Source organism: Cryptomeria japonica, chromosome 11 (genome assembly GCF_030272615.1).
Source record: "Cryptomeria japonica chromosome 11, Sugi_1.0, whole genome shotgun sequence".
Taxonomy (NCBI): Eukaryota; Viridiplantae; Streptophyta; class Pinopsida; order Cupressales; family Cupressaceae; genus Cryptomeria; species Cryptomeria japonica.
The window spans coordinates 29,532,085-29,552,386 of record NC_081415.1 but is presented as its reverse complement, the minus strand read 5'-3'; the positions used below and the strand labels follow the sequence as shown (position 1 = coordinate 29,552,386).

Sequence of the window (20,302 nt, the reverse complement as noted above, 5' to 3'; positions counted from 1 at the left end):
CATGTTCCCATTAGCCAATTTTGATATTTCATTCTCATTCATTTTCTTTTTCTTCCGATTTTTTTTTTTTAATTTTCTCATTTTTTGATATTGCTTTCTTTTCTTTTTGTATTCTGTCGATTCCTTTGGCTCACAAGCAATGAAGCTCACTTGGGTTTGACGATTACAATGGCGCTGAAGCTAGACTTTGGATTTTTCACTAATCACGACTTCGCCTAAAAACCATAATGACTCAGAGTTTATTAGTGTGTTAAGATATAGTAACCAAAAGATGTCGGTATCAAGACACAAAAAGTGATTCTCTTCCATGTCAAGTACAAGTCCTAACCAAATGATGGAGCCGGAGAGGAATAACCTCAGACTCAAAGCACTTCATGAATAGATATCTAAGAAATGAACCAAACATAAGATCCAAGATGTTGCCAGTGTGTGAGTAAACAACACAAACACCTCTCTCACAAATGAAGGCTCCCACTTAGGACACCTAAACTAAGCAAACGACCAATTCAAAAGCAAACAAACCTAAAGCAAACTAAGCTAAAGCACACAAGAACAAACCAAACAAAGGCAAAAACCAAAAGCAAACGAAAGAAAGCAAGCAACTAACTACTTGAGCCATTCAGGATCATGAGTCAAATGACTCAAGGCAAATTAAGAACAAGGCACAAAAAAACCTCTAACTAAAACACACGAAAGGAAAACCTACTCTAAAAGCTATATAGAAGACTCCTAGACTTATACAACTCGAAGAAGCGAAATATGTACATGACTTTACATGATTTCTCAATATGTTCAATAGGAGCGTGGCAAAGGTGATAGTTCGCAGTCGAGCAAATTCATCTTGAAATATAGAAAAGCAAGCTCTCACCATTCATCTTTCATATTCAGGCAAGGTTTCATGTAAGATAATCAATTGAGGTAATTCGTCGGGACTGTGATCAATCCAGATACAAGTTGTTTTCCCAAAATCCCCATAATCAAAATTATAGTAACTTTCAAAGCTAGGATTAAGGAAAGAGGCAACTTGGCATATTTCGGGCTCAGATGGAAGTATTTGCTCGAATGGAAGTATTTGCTTGCAATTCAATGCATTGTTAGAAGCAAGATCATCAGCTGCTTCAGGAGGTCGCCATTGGTGATGTACCATTCTACGAGCATTCACAACATGTTGATCTTGATTTGGAATTTCCTCTTGAAACAAGCTTAGCACCCCTTCGAATAGCTCAACATTCTTTTCTTTCATAGTGACATCTTGCATAAACCATGCATCCTCATGAAATTTTGTGAGCATATCTTAAAAAATTAGGGACTTCTTGATAGATTGAGCTTCAAACATTTCCTCTAGTTGATCAAATACAATCTTTGGTACATTTCATCTTCAAGCATTGTTTCGGGAGGCCGAAGTTGATGATGAATCACATCACTCACCATAACTTGTTTGTCTTGAAATTTTTTTGGTGATGATTCTATTTGTACTTCTTCCATGAGATCTTTCAGCGCCCCCTCAAATAATATGAGAGTGAGGATGTCTTTGAGTGTCTCTTCAAGTTGTTCTTCATATTCGGGTTCACTTATGATGATTTGTAGCTCTTCGTTCACTATCCCAATTTGATTGTCCTCTTTACGAATGCTATTTGAAACCTCTTGCAATTCGCTTTCAAGGATCTCCTTTTGTAGCATGAATGAAAATTCTTCAAGGAATGAGTCACCTTCTTGAGAGGTTGTTGAATCATTTTCTTCTTTTGGTACAAGGTGTAGAGAGCTATCATTCACTACTTCATATTGATCATTAAGGGAGCTTGCGTCCTCAACTTGCAACTGACTCTTCTCACAATCTGGTGCTGGAGCATTGTCTTGTTCATATGTTCTTCTGAATTCAGCTGCGAGATATGCACCCCAGGATTTGTTCACGATGCACTCTTCTTTGGATAAGATTGGCATTCCAAACTGATATCTGACTTGGTTGATGGCCATCTCACTCAATGAGCAAGTAAATTCAGAATGAGTACGATATGAATCCTACACCATAATGGTAGCAATATACCTTCTAAACGCATTTCACCATTCAAAATAAGTTGACTCTCGATCATCCACCAAAAGCTCGTAAGAGGATCTTTTCTCTCTGGGACACTGAAGTTGCCTTCTTCTTCTTCTAGTCTAGGAACATCTCAAATGAAGATCTTTTCCTGTGCTGTTGATTCCATCCTTGATAAGTATTTCAAGCAATGCATTTCATCATGTTCGTCTGTCTCATGTATTCGACACTGCCCTAGCCTTGCAAACTCGGACAATTGGCGTGGATAAAGCTGTGTATTTAATCTCCACCAAAGTTGAGGAAAATCAACTTGTTGATCCTCACTATGAGATTGTTGTCGCTCCATTGAGAAATCTTGATTTTTTAAGTTTTTTTTGGTTTTTTTGTTTTTTTACTTTTTTTTGATTTTCTGGAATAAGAGAGATCTTGAATATCTCAGATTCAACTTGAAAGCTCAACTGGTTGCAGCTGTGCAAAGTACTTCCTTTCTTCATAAGTCCAATTGACAATTGAGCGATCACCTCCCTTCTTTGTACTACTTCTGTTGAGCATTGAAGATGGCTTTCCACTAATCTTCCTTGGATTCAAGAGTTCGCATTAGCTATCATGTTCCTCTAATTCTGCTTCAATTCTGTTAAGCGTGAAGGAGAGGGTAAAAGTTCTGAATAACTCTTGTTAAGTTCCATTGATCGCGGCTTGGCAATGATCAACCCTCCTTCTAGTGCCAATTCTGTTGATGTGGTTTTTATGCACATGCGAACACAGAATAAAATACCATAAGTATCTTATCCTCTCTTGAACAAAGTTATTCGAATGCTGAAGATTTGCCTAAGGATCAATCAAAATAACTCCAAGGTTTTGGTATGTAGGGTCTCTACGTGTGGATAAGCTCTGTTGGTGTGATGTGATTATGCTGGAATCACAAGGGGACTTACGTTTGTATGCCTGAATGCTTGATTTGCTGCAACTTGAGTCCTAACTACTCACTGGGAGATAAAGAAATATCAAAAGCATAGGGTTTAGAGAATCTATTCTAAGACCATCTTATCATTGCACATGGATTATGACACGCCATCACTAAGTTATGAACATGATAAGATCCACCGCCAAACCTTAAATCATCACCGGTTAAGGATCTGATACCGGTATTCATTCTTCTTCACAGAGTTCATAACAGTCAATCATAACTCGCTTAATACATTGAATCTGCTGATGCGGTTTGGAACATAGGTACATGTTCTTGTCTCCAACACTCCTGTAAAACCGCAACGTCTAACTCTTCTCCAATCGTCCGTACTGGTCTCTTGATCATCGCTCTGTTCTTGTTTACTGGTTGACAAAAACTTAGTAGTTTTGCTATCTAACAAATTCCACTACTGGTTAGGCTATACTGGCTAGTCTAGATGACCTAGATGACTAAACAAACATGGTTGCCATCAATGACAACACAAATAAAGTCATCAAACATCCTATTACAACTATATCATCATCATCATCAAGCCAACAATCTTCATCAACTTTACAGGTCATCTTCTCATCATCATCTCCATCAGTTATGCCAAGAATCTCCCCCTTTGGCATTGATGGCAACCCCAAAAATTCATCATGGAAAACTAGAACTCTAACTGTTATGACTGCTGTACTTGTTCTTGTCCCTTCATCAGTTCTTCTCTTTCTGCTCTTCACTGTTCTTCTCCCTTTATCACTTTTCTTCTCTCCCTTTGCTTTACTTCTCCCCCTTTGACAACAGTGCCAAAGGTGCAATGTGTCAAATTCATCTTTTGCTGCTATAGATTTCTTCATCTTTGCTGCCATTGTTTTCTTCATCTCTGCTGCCCCGCTTGAGGAGAAGCCCTTTTCTCATCATTCTACAGTGAAAGATCTTCAATTAGTCCACTGGATTGACGCTACAACAACATCTTAGTTGACCTTCTGTAGGGGTATAACCCCTAGCTTGCCTCTGAGATACTCAAACGTTGCTTTAGGCAATGGCTTAGTGAAGATGTCAACCAATTGCTCCTTGCTTGACACGTGATCCATCCTGACTTGCTTTTCCTGCACTCTTTCTCTCAGATAATGATACTTCAGTTCAATATGCTTTGTTCTAGCATGCAATACAAGATCCTTTGAAATGTTTATTGCACTTGTATTATCACAATATATGACCACCGGTTCTGTCATATTCTCCTTGAATCCTTCTAATACATGTCTCATCCATATTCCTTGAGTACAATTCATAAATGCAACCACATACTTTGCTTCTGCTGTAGACTGAGAAATGCAACTTTGTTTCTTACTAGTGCAACATATTAGTCTTCCTCCCAGAAAGAATGCATCACCGGTTGTGTTTTTCCGGTCATCTATATTACCTACCCAATCAGCATCTATGAACACCTTCAAAGAGAAGTTTCCTTTGTATGGATACCGTAATCTATAATCAATAGTTCCTCTAAGATACTTGAAAAATCTCTTCACTGCCACCATATGAGTCTCTTTAGGACTTTTTGGAAATCTAGCCACTATACCAATTGCATGAGCAATATCCGGTTTGCCATGACCAACATAGTGTAGTTTACCAATCATTGATCTATACTCAGTTTCATCCATTGGATCTGAATCATCTTCCTTGGATAATCTGCAACCAGTAAGTATAGGGGTTCCAACCGGTTTAGAGTCTTTCATTCCAAAGGTTTTCAATACCTCCTTCACATATTTGGATTGGCTGATAAAGATTCCTCCTTTCATCTGTTGGACCTGCAAACCAATGAAAAATTTGATTTCACATATCAAAGACATTTCAAATTCCTTTTTCATTTCTTTTGCAAAAGTTAAATTCATGTCATCATCTCCTCCAAATATGATATCATCTACAAACACTTCTGCAATCAATAACTTGTCTCCTTCTGTCTTCAAGTAAATGTTGCTATCCTCACTGATTCTTTGAAATCCAATATTTATCAGTTGTGAATGGAGTCTCTCATACCATGCCCTTGGAGCTTACTTTAATCCATATAAAGCTTTATGAAGTTTGCACACCATGTCCTTGTCTTCGGTCAATGCAAACCCATCCGGTTGTTCAATGTAAACCTCTTCTTCTAGAATTCCATTAAAAAATGCAGACTTTACATCCATTTGGTATACCTTGAATCCTTTGAATGCTGCAAATGCAAGTAGCATTCTTACTCCTTCAAGTCTAGCAACCGGTGCAAAGGTTTCTCCATAGTCTTCACCCTCTTCTTGTGCATATCCTTTGCAAACTAGTCTAGCCTTGTTCCTAACCACTTCACCATCTTCATTCAATTTGTTCCCGAACACTCGCTTAGTACCAATCACATTTTTATCAGCTGGTTTGTGGACAAGTGACCAAGTGTTGTTCTTCTCTATTTGATCAAGCTCCTCCTCCATAGCCTTATCCAATCATCATCCTTGAGAGCTTCTCTCACTGACTTAAGCTCAATTGTGGAAATCAGACAAGCAGTTTCTTTGATCTTTCTTCTTATTTGTACTTCAGCATTCCTGTTTCCAATTAATTTTCTGCAGAGTGATTCAACTTTACATATCTAGGTATAACCGGTTCCGGTATAGAAGTCTCTTCTTGTTCTTCTTTTTCATCCTCCACCGGTTAAGCAATATCCTCCACATTGTTCTGCTCAGCATTATTTTGAACTTCCAGTTCAATGATCACTAGTTTATGTTCATCTACTGCATCAGACTTGGTGGTATCATCAGATTTGTCAGAATACTCATCAACTTTCACATTAACACTTTCCACAATCTTCTCGTTTCTTTTGTTAAAGCACTTGAATGCTTTGCTCTTAGTTGAATAACCAAGGAAAGTTCCTTCATCACTCTTTGGATCAAACTTACCAGTATACTCATCTCTCTTTATGTAACACTGTTGTGCGAATCGCACACCCATCCCCGTCTTGGACAGGGACCCCCTAGTTTGTGCCTTTCTGTCCAAGGGATACAAAGGAGATAAAGAAGGCAAAGTACCAATGTTGACAAACTCGCCCAAGTGCCCAAGCTCGCACTTCTTGAGGAAAAAGTTTAAAATCGCCAAAATGCCCAGGAGGGGTGAATTTCGGACTTTCAGGCCAAAATGAGAGAAAAGTTAAAAGTTGACAAAAGTGCCCAAAAGTCCGAAATTTGCAAAAGTTGGCAAAAGTGCCAAAAGGTCCGAAATTTGCAAAAGTTGGCTAAAGTGCCAAAAGGTCCGAAATTTGCAAAAGTTGGCAAAAGAACCAAAAGGTCCGAAATTTGCAAAGTAAGTGAAAAGTTGGCAAAAATGCCCCAAATGGCCAAATTCGGACCTTTTAGCCAAAATGTTAAAAAGTGAAAGTTGGCAAAAGTGCCCAAAGGGTCGAATTTGGTTCTTTAAGTGAAAATCTGAAAAGTGAAAAGTTGGCAAAAATGCTCCAAATGGCCAAATTTGGACCTTTTAGCCAAAATGTTAAAAAGTGAAAGTTGGCAAAAGTGCCCAAAGGGCCGAATTTGGGCCTTCAAGTGAAAATTTGAAAAGTGAAAAGTTGGCAAAAATGCCCCAAATGGCCAAATTCGGACGTTTTAGCCAAAATGTTAAAAAGTGAAAGTTGGCAAAACACTCCAAAATCCCAAAGTTTGCAAAAGTGCCCAAAATCCCGAAATTCACCATTAAGGGGTGAAAATGTCAAAGTTTTTAAAACTTTTCCAACGCCCCTCTTGCTTGAAATTGCCAGGAACAACTAAATTCACGGAACGAGTAAAGCGTTAAAACTTGGGAAATTTTCAAATGACCCTCCAGGCATTAAATTTTAATATTTGTTAAATTAAATTAATTAATTTTTCAAATTGATTTATTGAAATGAAATTGATTGTTCTCAGGTCGAAGGACGTCATTAGAGAACTAGGAGAAAGACCTGAAATGCAAATCGAAGAAGGATCGCAATCAAGGCCAGGCGCTGAAGACTGGAAAAAAGAAAAAGATGTGGGAACGCGCTGCGGGAGCACGAGAGCAACCAAACATTGGGAACCGTGCCGCTGAACAAAGATGAAGTCCACCACCAAGACCAAAGACCAAAGAACACTTTGAATGCTGCAAGTTTATGCCTTCTCAAGAAAAAGCACAGTTGGATTTAATTCCAGGAATTCAATTTCTAAAAAGCTGAAATTGTTTTATTGTAAAACTGCTTGTAGGTCCCACTCAAATATTTTGAAAGAAAGGGGAAACATGTCAGTTGTGGACAGTTATGTCCAACTACCGGATAGACTCAAATTGAAGCCAAATGGTGGCAGGTAGTTGAAATTGTGGTTGAATGGATGGGTGAGAATTTAATGGGCATGGGTTAAGGCTGCCAACTTTTGGATGGCAAGTTGCAGCCCTTGGATGCAGTCCATCCTAGCCTTCGATTCAAAATTGTAATATCTATAAAAGGCGGAGGCCTTTCTTTTGTAAAGGGGTTGGATGGTTAGATAGTTAGAGTTTGTTAGATAGTTAGACTCTGGTGAGAGAGTAAGATTTTAGAGTTAGAATAGGTTAGATTTTAAGCAGTAGCATAGAGATGTTGCAGAAATTGTTGTAATAGGTAGCTGAAATCAATATATAAACATTGATTTGGTGTTTATTGTCTTGTTTTCATCCTGTTTGCATGGTTTCTCTCAACATTTTAGATAGATCTTTCTGTTTTGGGTGTGCAGGTATTTGATAGATTTAGGCTCATACCATTGAGGATATACTGATTGTGTATCCTTTTGTATGGTTAACCTGAGCCTTCGATTGTGCTTAGTTCAATTGCAGATGTCCGCCTGAGCTGCGCCAGAATTGGGTGCTTATCCGTGCGTCTCCAGTTTGAAAATCTTCCAAGTCCCTTTGAAGATTGCATCGTTCCTGCAAGGTTGTGAGCTATTCTGGCCAAGCAGGAATTGGTTATGTTGAATCTGTCTACCCGCATACCCGTGTTGTTAGTTTCAGATCTCCTAACCCTTTCCTTTTGCTCTTTATTACATAATTCGAGAATCGCAACAGACCAGCTTGTTGCAAATCGTAAGTCCCCTTGTGCTCCCAGCAAATCACATCGACCACTGAGTAATCCCACAGTCAAGACCTGACAATCAAAACCTTGAGGTCGTCCCCTTTGATCAAACAAAAAACAGCATTAGGGATTTCCTTATCTTAGGAGAGGATAGGATACTCAACGAGTTTATTCTATTTTGCGTTGGCTGGATGAAGTCGCAAGTTCAGCGATTTTAGACACGTCAACAAACACTTGCTGCCAAAGACTTTGAAATGACTAACATTAAGAGTATGACCATACCATAATTTATAGGGAGTTTTGTCCCTACCTTTCTTAACCAATGCTCGGTTCATTGTGTATACTGCAGTGCTGACTGCTTCTCTCCAAAACATTTTAGGTACATCCTCTTGTATCAACATTGTTCTTGCTGCTTCAACTATGGTTCGATTCCTCCTTTCTGCAATCCCATTCTGCTGTGGTGTCGTTGGTGTAAATAGTTGTCTCTTGATTCCATTCTCATCACAGTATTTCACAAATTCAGCTGATGTGAATTCTCCACCTCAGTCAGATCTCAGGCACTTTAGGTTCTTACCGGTTTCTTTCTCCAGTAGGGCTTTGAATGCCTTAAACTTGCTGAAAGCATTAGACTTCTCCTTAAAAAATGTAACCCACATCATTCTTGAATAATCATCAGTAAATATCATGAAATATTTATCACCTTGAAAACTCCTAGTCTTCATAGGACCACATAAATCAATGTGCACCAAATCTAAAATATTTTCAGAAGAAAATGATTTGCTTTTGAAAGAGGAAGTAGTCATCTTACCCAACTGACACTCCTTACAAATCACATTGTCTGGTTTGACTAGTTGTGGCATACCTCTAACCATACTTGACTTGCTAACCTTGACCAAATTATCAAAATTTACACGACAAAATCTTCTATGCCATAGCCAACTGTCCTCAACTTTTGCAACCAAACAACAGTTAACATTAGTGTTCAGATGAAATAAGTTACCTTTTGTTTGTTTACCGGTAGCAATCAGTTCTCCTTTGCTTTCTAAAATCCTGTACAGTCCATTCTTAAACTCAAGATGATAACCTTATCATTTAGCTAACCAACACTCAACAAGTTATGCTTCAATCCTTCAACCCCATACATATCATCAACATTACTTTTTCTATTTAAAGAAATTTTACCTTTACCTTTTACCAAGTATGGTGTATTGTTGCCAAATCTCACTACTCCACCATTAAATTCTTCAAGTGAGATGAACTTGTTCTTGTCACCGGTCATGTGGTGTGAGCAACCACTATCAATGACCCACTCATCATTATTGTCAATATGGGACACTAAAACTTTCTTGTCAGAGAGATCTTCCTTAACTACTACAAAAACAATTTCCTCATTATCTTCATCCTTTGATTCCTCATCGATAACACCTTCATCTATTGCAACATAACATTGTTTTTACCTTTGCCCTTAAACTTTATGAACTTTTCTTTCTGATCACTGTTAGGACAATTAGCAGCAACATGTCCTATTTTGTTACAAGAGAAACACTTAAGAGGAAGCTTGCCTTTGTACTTACCAGTGCCTCTAGGAAGTTTCTTTTCCAATAAAGCCTCAATTTCTATCAGGTTATGTTCATCATCCACTCCTTCATTACCATCGCCACGATGACTTGACCTATAATCATGGTTATGATAGACATCCTTTCCTTTTCTTACTGGTGCATTAGATACTGATGCTTTGAAAGCAGATTCTTCTTTAGGTACACTATTGTCAAAGCTATTCAATTCAAAAGCAGTAAGCTTGCTTATCAATGAATCAACTGTAACTTTATCTTTGCTGACTGACCTCAATTCTTGGATAGCAGATACTCTAATAGCATAAGCAGGCAGTAAGGTTCTAAGCATTTTACTTACCACTGTGTTTTTTGTTATGGTTCCACCAGCACTTTTGATTCCTCCAACTACTTCTTTTATCCTTTGTCTGTATTGTGTGATGTTCTCACCTTCCATCATGCTCATGTCATCAAACTTGCCTCTTAGACTTTCTTCTTTAGCTTTTTGCACATGCTCATCTCCACCATAAAACAACTTCAACTTTTCCCAAACTTCTTAAGCGGTTTCTAATCCATGAACATCAATATACTCTAAATCAGAAAGAGTACTTACAGTGGCTTCCAATGCTTGAATATTCTCATGCTGTTCCTTGAGCTGATCTGCAGTGAGAGTACCGGTAGGAGGTGTGTACTGATTTACCACATGTTGCCAAAACTATGACCCCATACCTTTGATGTAAATCTTCATTCTCTCGCTCCAGATTATGTAGTTATCCTTTGTGAACTTAGGACCCTCCTTCATCATCTCAGATCTTTACCTCAAGCAGTTAAGCTTTTGCACAAAGAGGACCTAGTGCTTTGATACCAATTGTTATTATGAGGATCTGGTTACTACTGAGAGGGGGGGGCTGAATCAATAGTAAAACAATTTTGCAATACTTCAAAAACCTTTACCAGTAACTACTCAAACAATCTTCTTAAGCAGATTTAGCAAATCATTCACTCAAGTATTATGCCAACAAAATAAAGATATCAAATGCTCAAATCAACAATGCATACACCATATGAACACATAGATTTTTCACGTGGAAACCCAATTGGGAAAAACCATGATTGGAATTAGCACCCACAAAATATCTGCACTCTTTTGGAATGCTCCCAGTTAAAGGCCTAGCCCAGTTAAGAGCTTTACAATATGCTCGGTTAAGAGCAAACCCTGTTAGGAGTCACCCGGTCAAGGGATTTTACCTTAGCCCTGTTAGGACCTCTACTTTGTTAAGAGTAACCTTGTTAGAGGATTTCAAACTCAAGTTAACAAGCCACGCGATGAAGGGATTTACAATATAAGACTTGTTAGGTTCTACCCGGTTAAGGGATTTCAAACTGCTGTAACTGTTAGGGAACAACAGGGCAAATGATCTTATTACAACACTTCCTCGCTTGCCAGTTGTAATGTTCCCTTGTCAATGTACGGTTAGGTTGTGAATGTACGGGGTGTGTCCATACGGTGAGGGTGAGGGTGGAGGTGAGGTTGCACGTGAAGGTGTTACGTACGGTGAGGGTGTGGAACCGTATGGTGTAGGTGAGGGTGTACGGTGGGGATGTATGGTGAGGACGTATGGTGAGGATATGGTGGAGGTGAGACGTACTGTGGGGATGTACGGTGGGGCTAAAGTGTATGACGAAGATGTATGGTGAGGGTGAGAGGTATTGTGGGGTTGTACGGCGAAGGTGAGATGTACGGTGGTATAATCGTACGGTGGACCTCAGCGTGTGTGCGGTGAAGGGGTTGATCTTCCGTAAGTAATGAACTTTGAATATTAGGAATCCCTTATGCATGTGTATCAGATTAACAGATATGCAATTGGAAAAAGTAAACAATGATGAGATTCAAGATTTGCTAGATCCGGAACAAGTACACATAACAGAATAGGGTGAGGGGTGAATCTCACCGAAATTGCAAATACCAAATAGGGAGGGTCTTTCACCTCTGAAATGGCGGATAATAGAACTCCAACAGAAATTCGCACAATAGAGAAAAATACCAAAATTCGCATACTCACACAAAAGACAGGCTCAACCATAAATATGGGCTCCGGGAAATTTCCCAAAGGGTTAAAAACGGGTTGACACGACCAAACTAAGACTTGACTAACATTAATTTTAGTTAGTACCTTAAATACTCTTAAATAGGATGAAGGGGTATGCCACTACATAGGAAAGCTTATAAATAAAGGTGAAGATGCTTCTCTCAAATCATCATATCATCAAATATTGAATTCATACACTATTACTTGATTATTGGAGGTCACCCTCTCAAAGTCGCCTGCCATTTTACAATTTTTTGTAATTATTTACATGAAATTTAGTAACAAGTGACATCAAAGTTACGATTTGAGCCAACATTTTTATTTCCATGATAGCTTACAGACCAATGCAAACTTGAACCTGATTTTTTTGGGTTTTGAGGTATGCATTAGGTAAGTTCTTAGGAAAAAATTCAGATTTTGATGGTATGTTTTTAAAAGTTATTGGTATTTATGTTTTTTAATTATTTTTTGTTATACAGTGCAAAATTCTGATTTTTTTTATATTACATTTTTGGAAAGCCTATCAAAATTTAGATGGGTTAGTTCTTTGTAAGTTATTGTTAGAAATAAAATAAGTTATTTCAGTGGTCAAAGTTTCGTGATTTTTTTCCGTAATTTGCACTCATAGGCTGTAAATTTTGGAATTATTAATTGCTTTTTTTACATTTTTGGAAAGCTTATAAAAAATAGGTAGGGTTAGCTCTTTGCAATTTAATATTAGACATAAAATAAGTTTTTAATTTAGTGGTCAAAATTTAGTCAAAACATAAATATCAAAACCTGTCATAGTACTTGTTCTAAATTTTTATAGTTACAACTTGCACTAGATACTATCCCTCCCTCAATGAAAATGAATCTATATTTCAAAATAAAAACACATTTGAAGCCATGCCATCTTTAGAACCAGATAACTCTCTTATGAATATGGAAACTAATAACCCTTTTTATTGTCAACCTAATAAAATTGATGGAGTAATTCTAATTGATTGTTAAAAGGTGGTATATTTTATTAATGATAAGTTATTTGACCCATTTGCAACATCTATAAATGAGGGTTTATATAGGTTTCAAAATGTAATATTATTAGCATTGAGGGGCCCACAAAGCCACCAAAGTGGGTACAACCCTAATAAACAAAATCAAGGGATAGGACAATCTTTTCATGGTCCAAAATTAAGCCTACCCAAAATAGATATACAAAAGTTTGATGGTACAAATGTAACTTCATGGATAAGTCTAATGGAATAATATTTTAAACTCCATAATATATCTGATGATGTAATGGTTGACATAGCTTCACTACATCTGGAAATTGAACCTCATCAATGGAACAAATGGATGATGAGTGAAAAACAAGGGACATTAGTTGGAATGAATTTATTAATGACTTATTAGCCCACTATGAGCAACTATGGAAGAGGAGCTATTTTACAAATAACGAAGCTCTCTCCTTAACAAGAGGTAGAGAGAGAAAAAGTTCTATGTTGGCATTGTGATTACAAATTGTCTAGGGGCCAAAAATGTGATAATAGCGAGAAGAGATCAATGATTATTGAGAATGAGGCTGAAGAAGAGGAAGAAGTATGTATAGAAGAACCAAATAAGAAACTAAAGCATAAAAATTTAGAGGAAGAGGATAGTGCTACTATCTCTTTACATGCATTGAATGGAACAAGAACATTACAAATGCTTAAAGTGTTTGGTATTATAAAAACGATAAAGGTGATAGCGTTGATTGATACAGGTAGTACACATAACTTTATTGATAAAATATTAGCTCATGAGCTGAATTGTCTTGTGTGTCGAGTCTTTAACTTCAAGTTATGATAGCTGATGGAAAACAACTCTATTGTGGTGGTACGTTCCATCATATAAAACTTTCAATGTGAAATCATCACCCAGAGTAAAAGTTTTTTGCTATTCCAATAGGCGCAGATGTATTTTTAGGAGTAAAATGGTTTAAATAGTTGGGAATGGTGTCCTTCAATTCTAATGAACAAAATTATAAACTTATAGAATTAAAGTCACCAACAAGTCAAATTATTAGCTCCCACAGGAAGGAAAAATTACTTAAGAAGGGTTCTTCTGGTTTAGTGGCATAACTAAATTTTGTAGAAGCACAAGACGTGAAAACTTAATATCCACTAGAAATTCAAAAGATCATTCAAAATCACCAACAAATTTTCCAATAGCCCAAGGGTCTATCCCCAATTAGAGAGCATGATCATGCCATTGAATTAATACCTGGAAGCATTCCTCCTAACATTAGATCTTATCGTTATCCTTATGAACAAAAGGCAGAAATTGAAAAATTAGTCAAGGAAATGCTGGATTCAGGAACTATTTGTCCTAGTAAAATTTCCTATTTGAGTGGTTATGGTTAAAAAGGAAGATTAGTCGTGGAGAATGTTTCTTGATTATAAGGAACTCAATAAGCTCACTTTAAGGATAAGTTTCCTATTGCTGTTATTGATGAATTATTAGATGAACTAAATGGTGCAATTTTCTTTACTAAGTTAGATTTATGCTTTCACTATCATCGAATTTGTATAAAGGAAGAGGCTATACCTAATATGCCTTTAGAACACATGAGGGATATTATGAATTCTTGGTAATGCCCTTTGGTCTAACTAATGCTTCATCAACTTTTCAAAGCCTCATCAACTTGGTGTTTCGTCCATTTATTTGCAAATTTGTGTTGGTATTCTTTGATGATCAACTCTATGCAAAGCAATCCAAATGTGTGGGCGAAAGAAGTAGAATACTTGGGACATGTGCGTTTGGTCCTAGATCATTCCTTCTATTTGCATGTGATATGAATGGGATGGATCACAAGTAGATCAAAATAATAGAAGGTGGTTTGAATATTTTGTATGATATTTGTTTTCCACTCTATCATTTTTTTAGTTTTGAATTTTTTTTTTCCAGTGTTGGGTGCAATTGCTTTGTAAACATTATAAATTAGTGCTATTTTGCATGATATTTATATTCTGTTCTCTAGCATTTATTATTTTTTCATGCAATTTCTTTGCAAATCTTGCGTTTATTATTTTTGCATGCAATTGCTTTGCAAACATTATAGAGAAGTGTTACTTTGCATTTAGATGGCAAATAGTGATTTTCAAGCCTGCATATTGCTAAAATTGTTGTTCTTTGAGTTTTGAGTTTTGAGTTTTGATGTTAAGCTTTCTTGCATTGAGTACAATTTGATAGTTATTGTATTCTTTGTATTGCAATCTTGCATTTGAGTGCAATTCTTTTGTGCTTAATGCTTGTGTGTTCCCAATTCAATCCTGTTCAACTTGTTTTTTTTTTTTTTCTTTGTGCTTAATTGAGAAATATAAGTGCTATTTAATTGTGTTAGATATTTTTTTTTTGATACCGAGGGTATCCCTGTCATCCAACCCAGCAAACAAGGCAAGCTGAGGCGAGACTAGTCCCTGGGGGTAGGATCCACAGTCCGCAAGTAGCCCCCCCTCAAAAATCTGGGAAGGGAGTTGAACCCAAGACCGATGGGGAGCAAACCCACCGCCCAAGCCAACTCAAAGCCAACTCACCTATCCATTTGGGCTGTGTTAGATTGTTTTTTGTAGTAGATATATGTTTATAATTATATACAAAAATATTTGGTCTAGTGCAGAATTGCTGAAATTCCTTGTGCGCTAGACTAAGAAAAAAAAAAGGATAGGACATATTTTCAATTTGTATTGCATGTCTAGTTTCAAGGGAGCTTCCCCTTGTAATTTGAAGAGTAATATATTGTACACACTGTTCTGTTTTGTGTCACATAGAAAGGTGTTATTAAAACACTAACAATTATTTGGGGTTTCTCTCCCCTTTCATCATGGTAGTCCACTTTATCTGAGATCAAGAGATTCTAGAAAGTCAACTCATTCCTTCTCCTTATCCACCACGCTGCATTTACACTCACATCACTTAATGTGGAGGAGATTGTGAGTTGATTGTTGGATAAGTTCATAATATTGATTTTGTTATAGGCATTTTTCTTCATTTAGGGAACTTCTTGAGAGTTACACAAGATATGGAATTCCTTTAAAGCTTAGACGCTGGGTCTAAGAAATATTTGGTCACAAATCATTCCTTTTATTTGCATGTCATATGGATGGGGTGGATCACAGGCAGACTGAGATCATAGAAGGTGATTTGAATATTTCACTATACCATGATATTCATACTCAAGTCTCTCTCATTTTAGTTTTGAACCTTTATTGAAGTGATGGATGCAAGTATGTAGGAAAAAATTCTTATAATTGCCCTTCTCTTCCCCCTTTTAATTTGAATATTTCACTGTGTACTTGGTAACCAAACATGTAGAGATCTGAGAAATGGAAAATTTCATCTGCCCAAGATTGGACAACAGACATGATTCCCTCCCATATTTTAGTTTTAATATCTCATGAAGGAATGCTGTGCAAAAATGTAGAGTATATTTCCTGTATGGTAGTTATTGATATAACTATTAATAAAACTCTTTGCTCCTCTCTCCCTCCTTTCTAATATCAAATGTTTAACTGAATGATTGGTATGAACTTGTGCAGAAAAAACATCTGGAATTTGCTCAAAAGGTGGATGATCTTGTGGAGCAGCAGCGGGCTAGCACGCAGCTTGGTAGGACTTACTTTGACATTTATGAAAAAAATGAAGATAATTACTTTGCACTCAAAAAGGCAAAGAAATATGTGAAGCTGTCACTGGAATTAGCTCGCACTTTAAAGGAGAACCCCCCAAATAGAAATTCCCCATCCTTTGTCAAGGAGCTTGTGGATGCATATAATAATATGGGTTTGCTTAAAATTTATTTGGAAGATTACATTGAGGCAGAAAGGGTTTTGCAAGACGGTTTAAGGATTTGTGATAATGAAGAGGTTGCGGACAATGATGAAGGGAGGACAAGGCTTCACCATAATCTAGGTCGAATTTACATTGAGATAAAAGAGTGGGAAAAGGCAAAGGAACATATTCATATTGATATCCAAATATGTCAAAATATTCCCCATCCTCAAGGGGAGGCCAATGGTCTCATCAACCTTGGTTTAATTCATTATAAATTGCATAAGTATGATGATGCCCTTTTATGCTATAAAAGAGCTTTGAGGATTGCGAGTAAATTGGAGGATGAAGATGCCCTAGTGAAAAGTGTTAGATTGAATATTGAAAGCACTGAAGAAGCTCTGAAGATAATGAGCGAACTGGTTCAAGAAGAGCAGCAGCTGAAAAAGCTTACTCGTAATGCTAGCCTAGCATTGGGCACTGTATCTCAGAGAAGAAATCAGATTCAACTACACAAATTTCTGAAACGATTAATTGAGATTGCAATAAATATTGAAGCATGGCCCAAGGTATGCCTGTTGTTTGTCTGTTTTTTCACTTCTGGTTTATAGGGTGTACAGTGACACACTTTCCAAATTACAGTTTGATGATGTTAGGTAAAATATTATAATGTAATTGATTGTCCAATTTTAGTCTATTCTCATATTTCTCCTTTTACTATCAGCGTGAATTGATGGTATCTTATTGCTTCTGTGTTAGTATCTTGAATATGCCAAAAAAGCAAAAAATGTGGTGAAAGGGCTAAGAGACATGGAAAAACTAAGTGATGCATTCCTAGATATTGGTGAGGCTTATTATAACCTCCGCAAGTTTGATAAGGCAAAAAAATGGTACATGAAAAGTTGGAAAGCCAGCAAGGCCATTCACAATCTTGAAGTAGGTGTTGCATTTCTCTTTCTTTTGCTTGATTTATATACACTCTTTAGTTTTAATTTTAAAACATCTGCTTATGTGAAAATATCAAGCTACCAATACGTGAAGTTATAGTAAAAGCTAAAATTCTTTATTAAGTCAATGTGTGAAGCATTAATACAAGATCAAAGTGGATGTGCAAACTGTGAATTGTTAATATAAGATCTCCACATTACAAATTTCATTCTTTTAGTGATTTATTATCTTGATTCTATGCTGAATCTAGGTTACTGGCTGCAAGATTATCAGATTATGCATATTGGTGATGAAAACTCCATGATTAGACATTAAAATATTGTTTATTAGTATGTCAACTCATGAATTGTCAATTCAGTTCTAGTGTTTCATAAAATGGTTATAGAGTTCAAGGGGTTGAGCTAATTGGTTAAAGCATTGAGTTCTCATTGTAGAGACCCCCAAGTTCAAATCCCAAAAGGTACATCTAACATGGAATTCTAAGCTGCGACTCTTGGTCTTCCATAGTTGGTTTCTAGTGTGGAGGTGGTTTCTAAATAAGTGGACTTCTAAGTTGTGACTCTTGATCTTCCATAGGTGGTTTCTAGTGTGGTTGCTCGAAAGGAGCTGGTATTATTAGTCTCATTGTTGTGCTAGCAAGAGTTTGTACTTGTTTCTTGTTGATGCTCAAATGAGCAGAATATTTGAAAACGAAATTTTGTATAGATAATGCTGTTTCTGGATTAAATTGTGTTCAGCTTTTTGGGTCAATGTTTTTTATCAGACTTTATGGTCCATCATAAGGACGATATAGAACCAAAACAATTAAAAAATGATTATCAATCTATAAAAAGAAATGGGTATATAGCAAATGTTGTGAATGCCCTTACTATATAAATATTTGGAAATTTTCTAAAATTTTAAAGTTCCCTTTTTTCCAATTGCCATCTCCTAAAAATAGGTCTCTTGTCCCCTGCTGTCCTGGAAATGCATCTCCCCATTAACTGCTGTTCCTGCCCAAAAACTTGGTGGAATATAGGTGTTAGAGGACAAATTGTTATAATATGTGATTACAACAATCTAGAAAGCATCTTATTAAAATCTTATAAAGGCTAATGCCATGGTAACTTCAACATTTAATATCCTTTTGAACTTTCATATCTTCAGACAGCCACGTCCCTTTTCTGATTATAGGAGGCGACCCTCAGTTCTTGCTTATGCATATAGTAATTTTCCTGAGTAAGAGAGATGGAATAGTTCTCGAGTTATTTTGGGCTGAATGTATGCTTTATTTTGCCCAGACAAACAATATTGGCCCGGAAAGTAAAGAATCTTTCTATTGCTAAATTGTAACAGTTATTGAAAAGTAATATATCTATGAGTTGTTAACCTATTTGGTTGAGGAAGGATTCATTCCCACATTTTTAGGATATATAAAAGCTTGAAATGACATGACCTTGTCAAATACTTGCATTGACAGGGACATTATCCCATTAGTTACAAGTTACAACAGAGATGTGCCTGTTAAACTTGTGCTTATTGCTTCCTAAATGAAGTCTGTTGTCTCCTGTAGCTAATTCTTTGGAACTCCAAGCTGTTATTGATGAATTTGACATATGTACATTTATTTTCCAGTTCTTTTTGCCCTTGGTCAGGCAGAAAGAACTAATCCCTACAAGTATAATGGAAATGATGGCTGATGTTGGCATTTCCACTATTTCCAAAGTCTGCACATTTCTAATGTCCCCTATTAGGACTTAACTCAATTTGCCCTAGAATTCCCAGTAGGGTTTGGTTTATGCTCGGGAATGTAATGTCCCCTACTAGAAGTATGCCTGTTTTCCATAATTAAACATATTTCATCATACTTATTATGCCTTAAATCAAATTATTAAAACTAGAGAAGCATTAGTATTCATGTTTGCCACATACGGGTAAACGATTAAAAGCAGAAAGTAAATGCACAGAACATAATGGAAATACGTTAAATAACCAGTCTCTGTATTAATTCAACAGCCCATGTACATCAAGTGCTCATAACAGTACACCCCAATACCACTATCATGATGATACTAAGAAGGAACGGTATGCAATATATAATATTCGAAGGGGTGCGACCAACCGTCGCGTCCAATTGCCCTTCGAGACGACTAACTAACTGACTACCGTAACTCACTATTACTGACGACAACATAAACATAATATGACAACATAACATAATGAGTATTCCCGACAACATCATCCCCCCCAAGAAAAGAAGTTGTCTCCAGACGACTTAATACAAAATAGAGATGACATTAAATAGAACCAAGGTAGAGAACTGCTGATGCCAGTCGAGCCCAGAACTTATACACCTGCTGCGTCCTCGCCTGAAAACCCTTTTCTGCTACCATTCGATGCTCAAGTGCGGATGTCACCATTATTGCTTTCGCAAGGAGTTCTTTTTTTCCTTGACATCAGAGTCCTCCGATGCCTAAACCAAACTTGTTTGCAAAACACGCTTTTCAGTCTCAGCCTCCACCAACTGCTACTCAAATGATACTGTCTCCCTAGCCAATTTGTCCTCGATAGCCACCTGTGCTTCCCTCTCGGCATCCAACACCTGGGTACGCTGAGCTGAGTCTCATGCTACTACTGCCTCCAACCTGGTGGTCAGCTCGTCCCGAGCCCTCTGTGCATCCACCAAGGCAACCTCACATCCAGCCGAGACATACTCCAAGTTCCTCAAAGCGTACCATTCCTGCTTGGAGGTGGCCACAACCCTCTGGCACAAAGGCTAGGAGATGCCTCAAATCCTCCATCACACTCCCCAAAGGCTAATAACTGAACTGAATAACTCCCTGGTGCCGTACGACTTCGCGTTCTTGTAATGCCTTCCCTCAAACTCTGTTTGGTCGC

At 37.2% G+C, this 20,302-nt stretch overlaps 1 protein-coding gene across 1 annotated transcript in view; it reads left to right on the top strand.

Annotated features, from left to right (window-relative positions):
* The window catches only part of LOC131050840 (protein TONSOKU), a 157,045-nt gene that overhangs the window by 22,417 nt on the left and 114,326 nt on the right, over nucleotides 1-20,302 (top strand). The window contains exons 2-3 of the mRNA XM_057985133.2: nucleotides 16,246-17,046; nucleotides 17,237-17,413. Of these exons, the coding sequence (XP_057841116.2) occupies nucleotides 16,246-17,046; nucleotides 17,237-17,413 (978 nt within the window). The remainder of the gene's footprint in view (nucleotides 1-16,245; nucleotides 17,047-17,236; nucleotides 17,414-20,302) is intronic.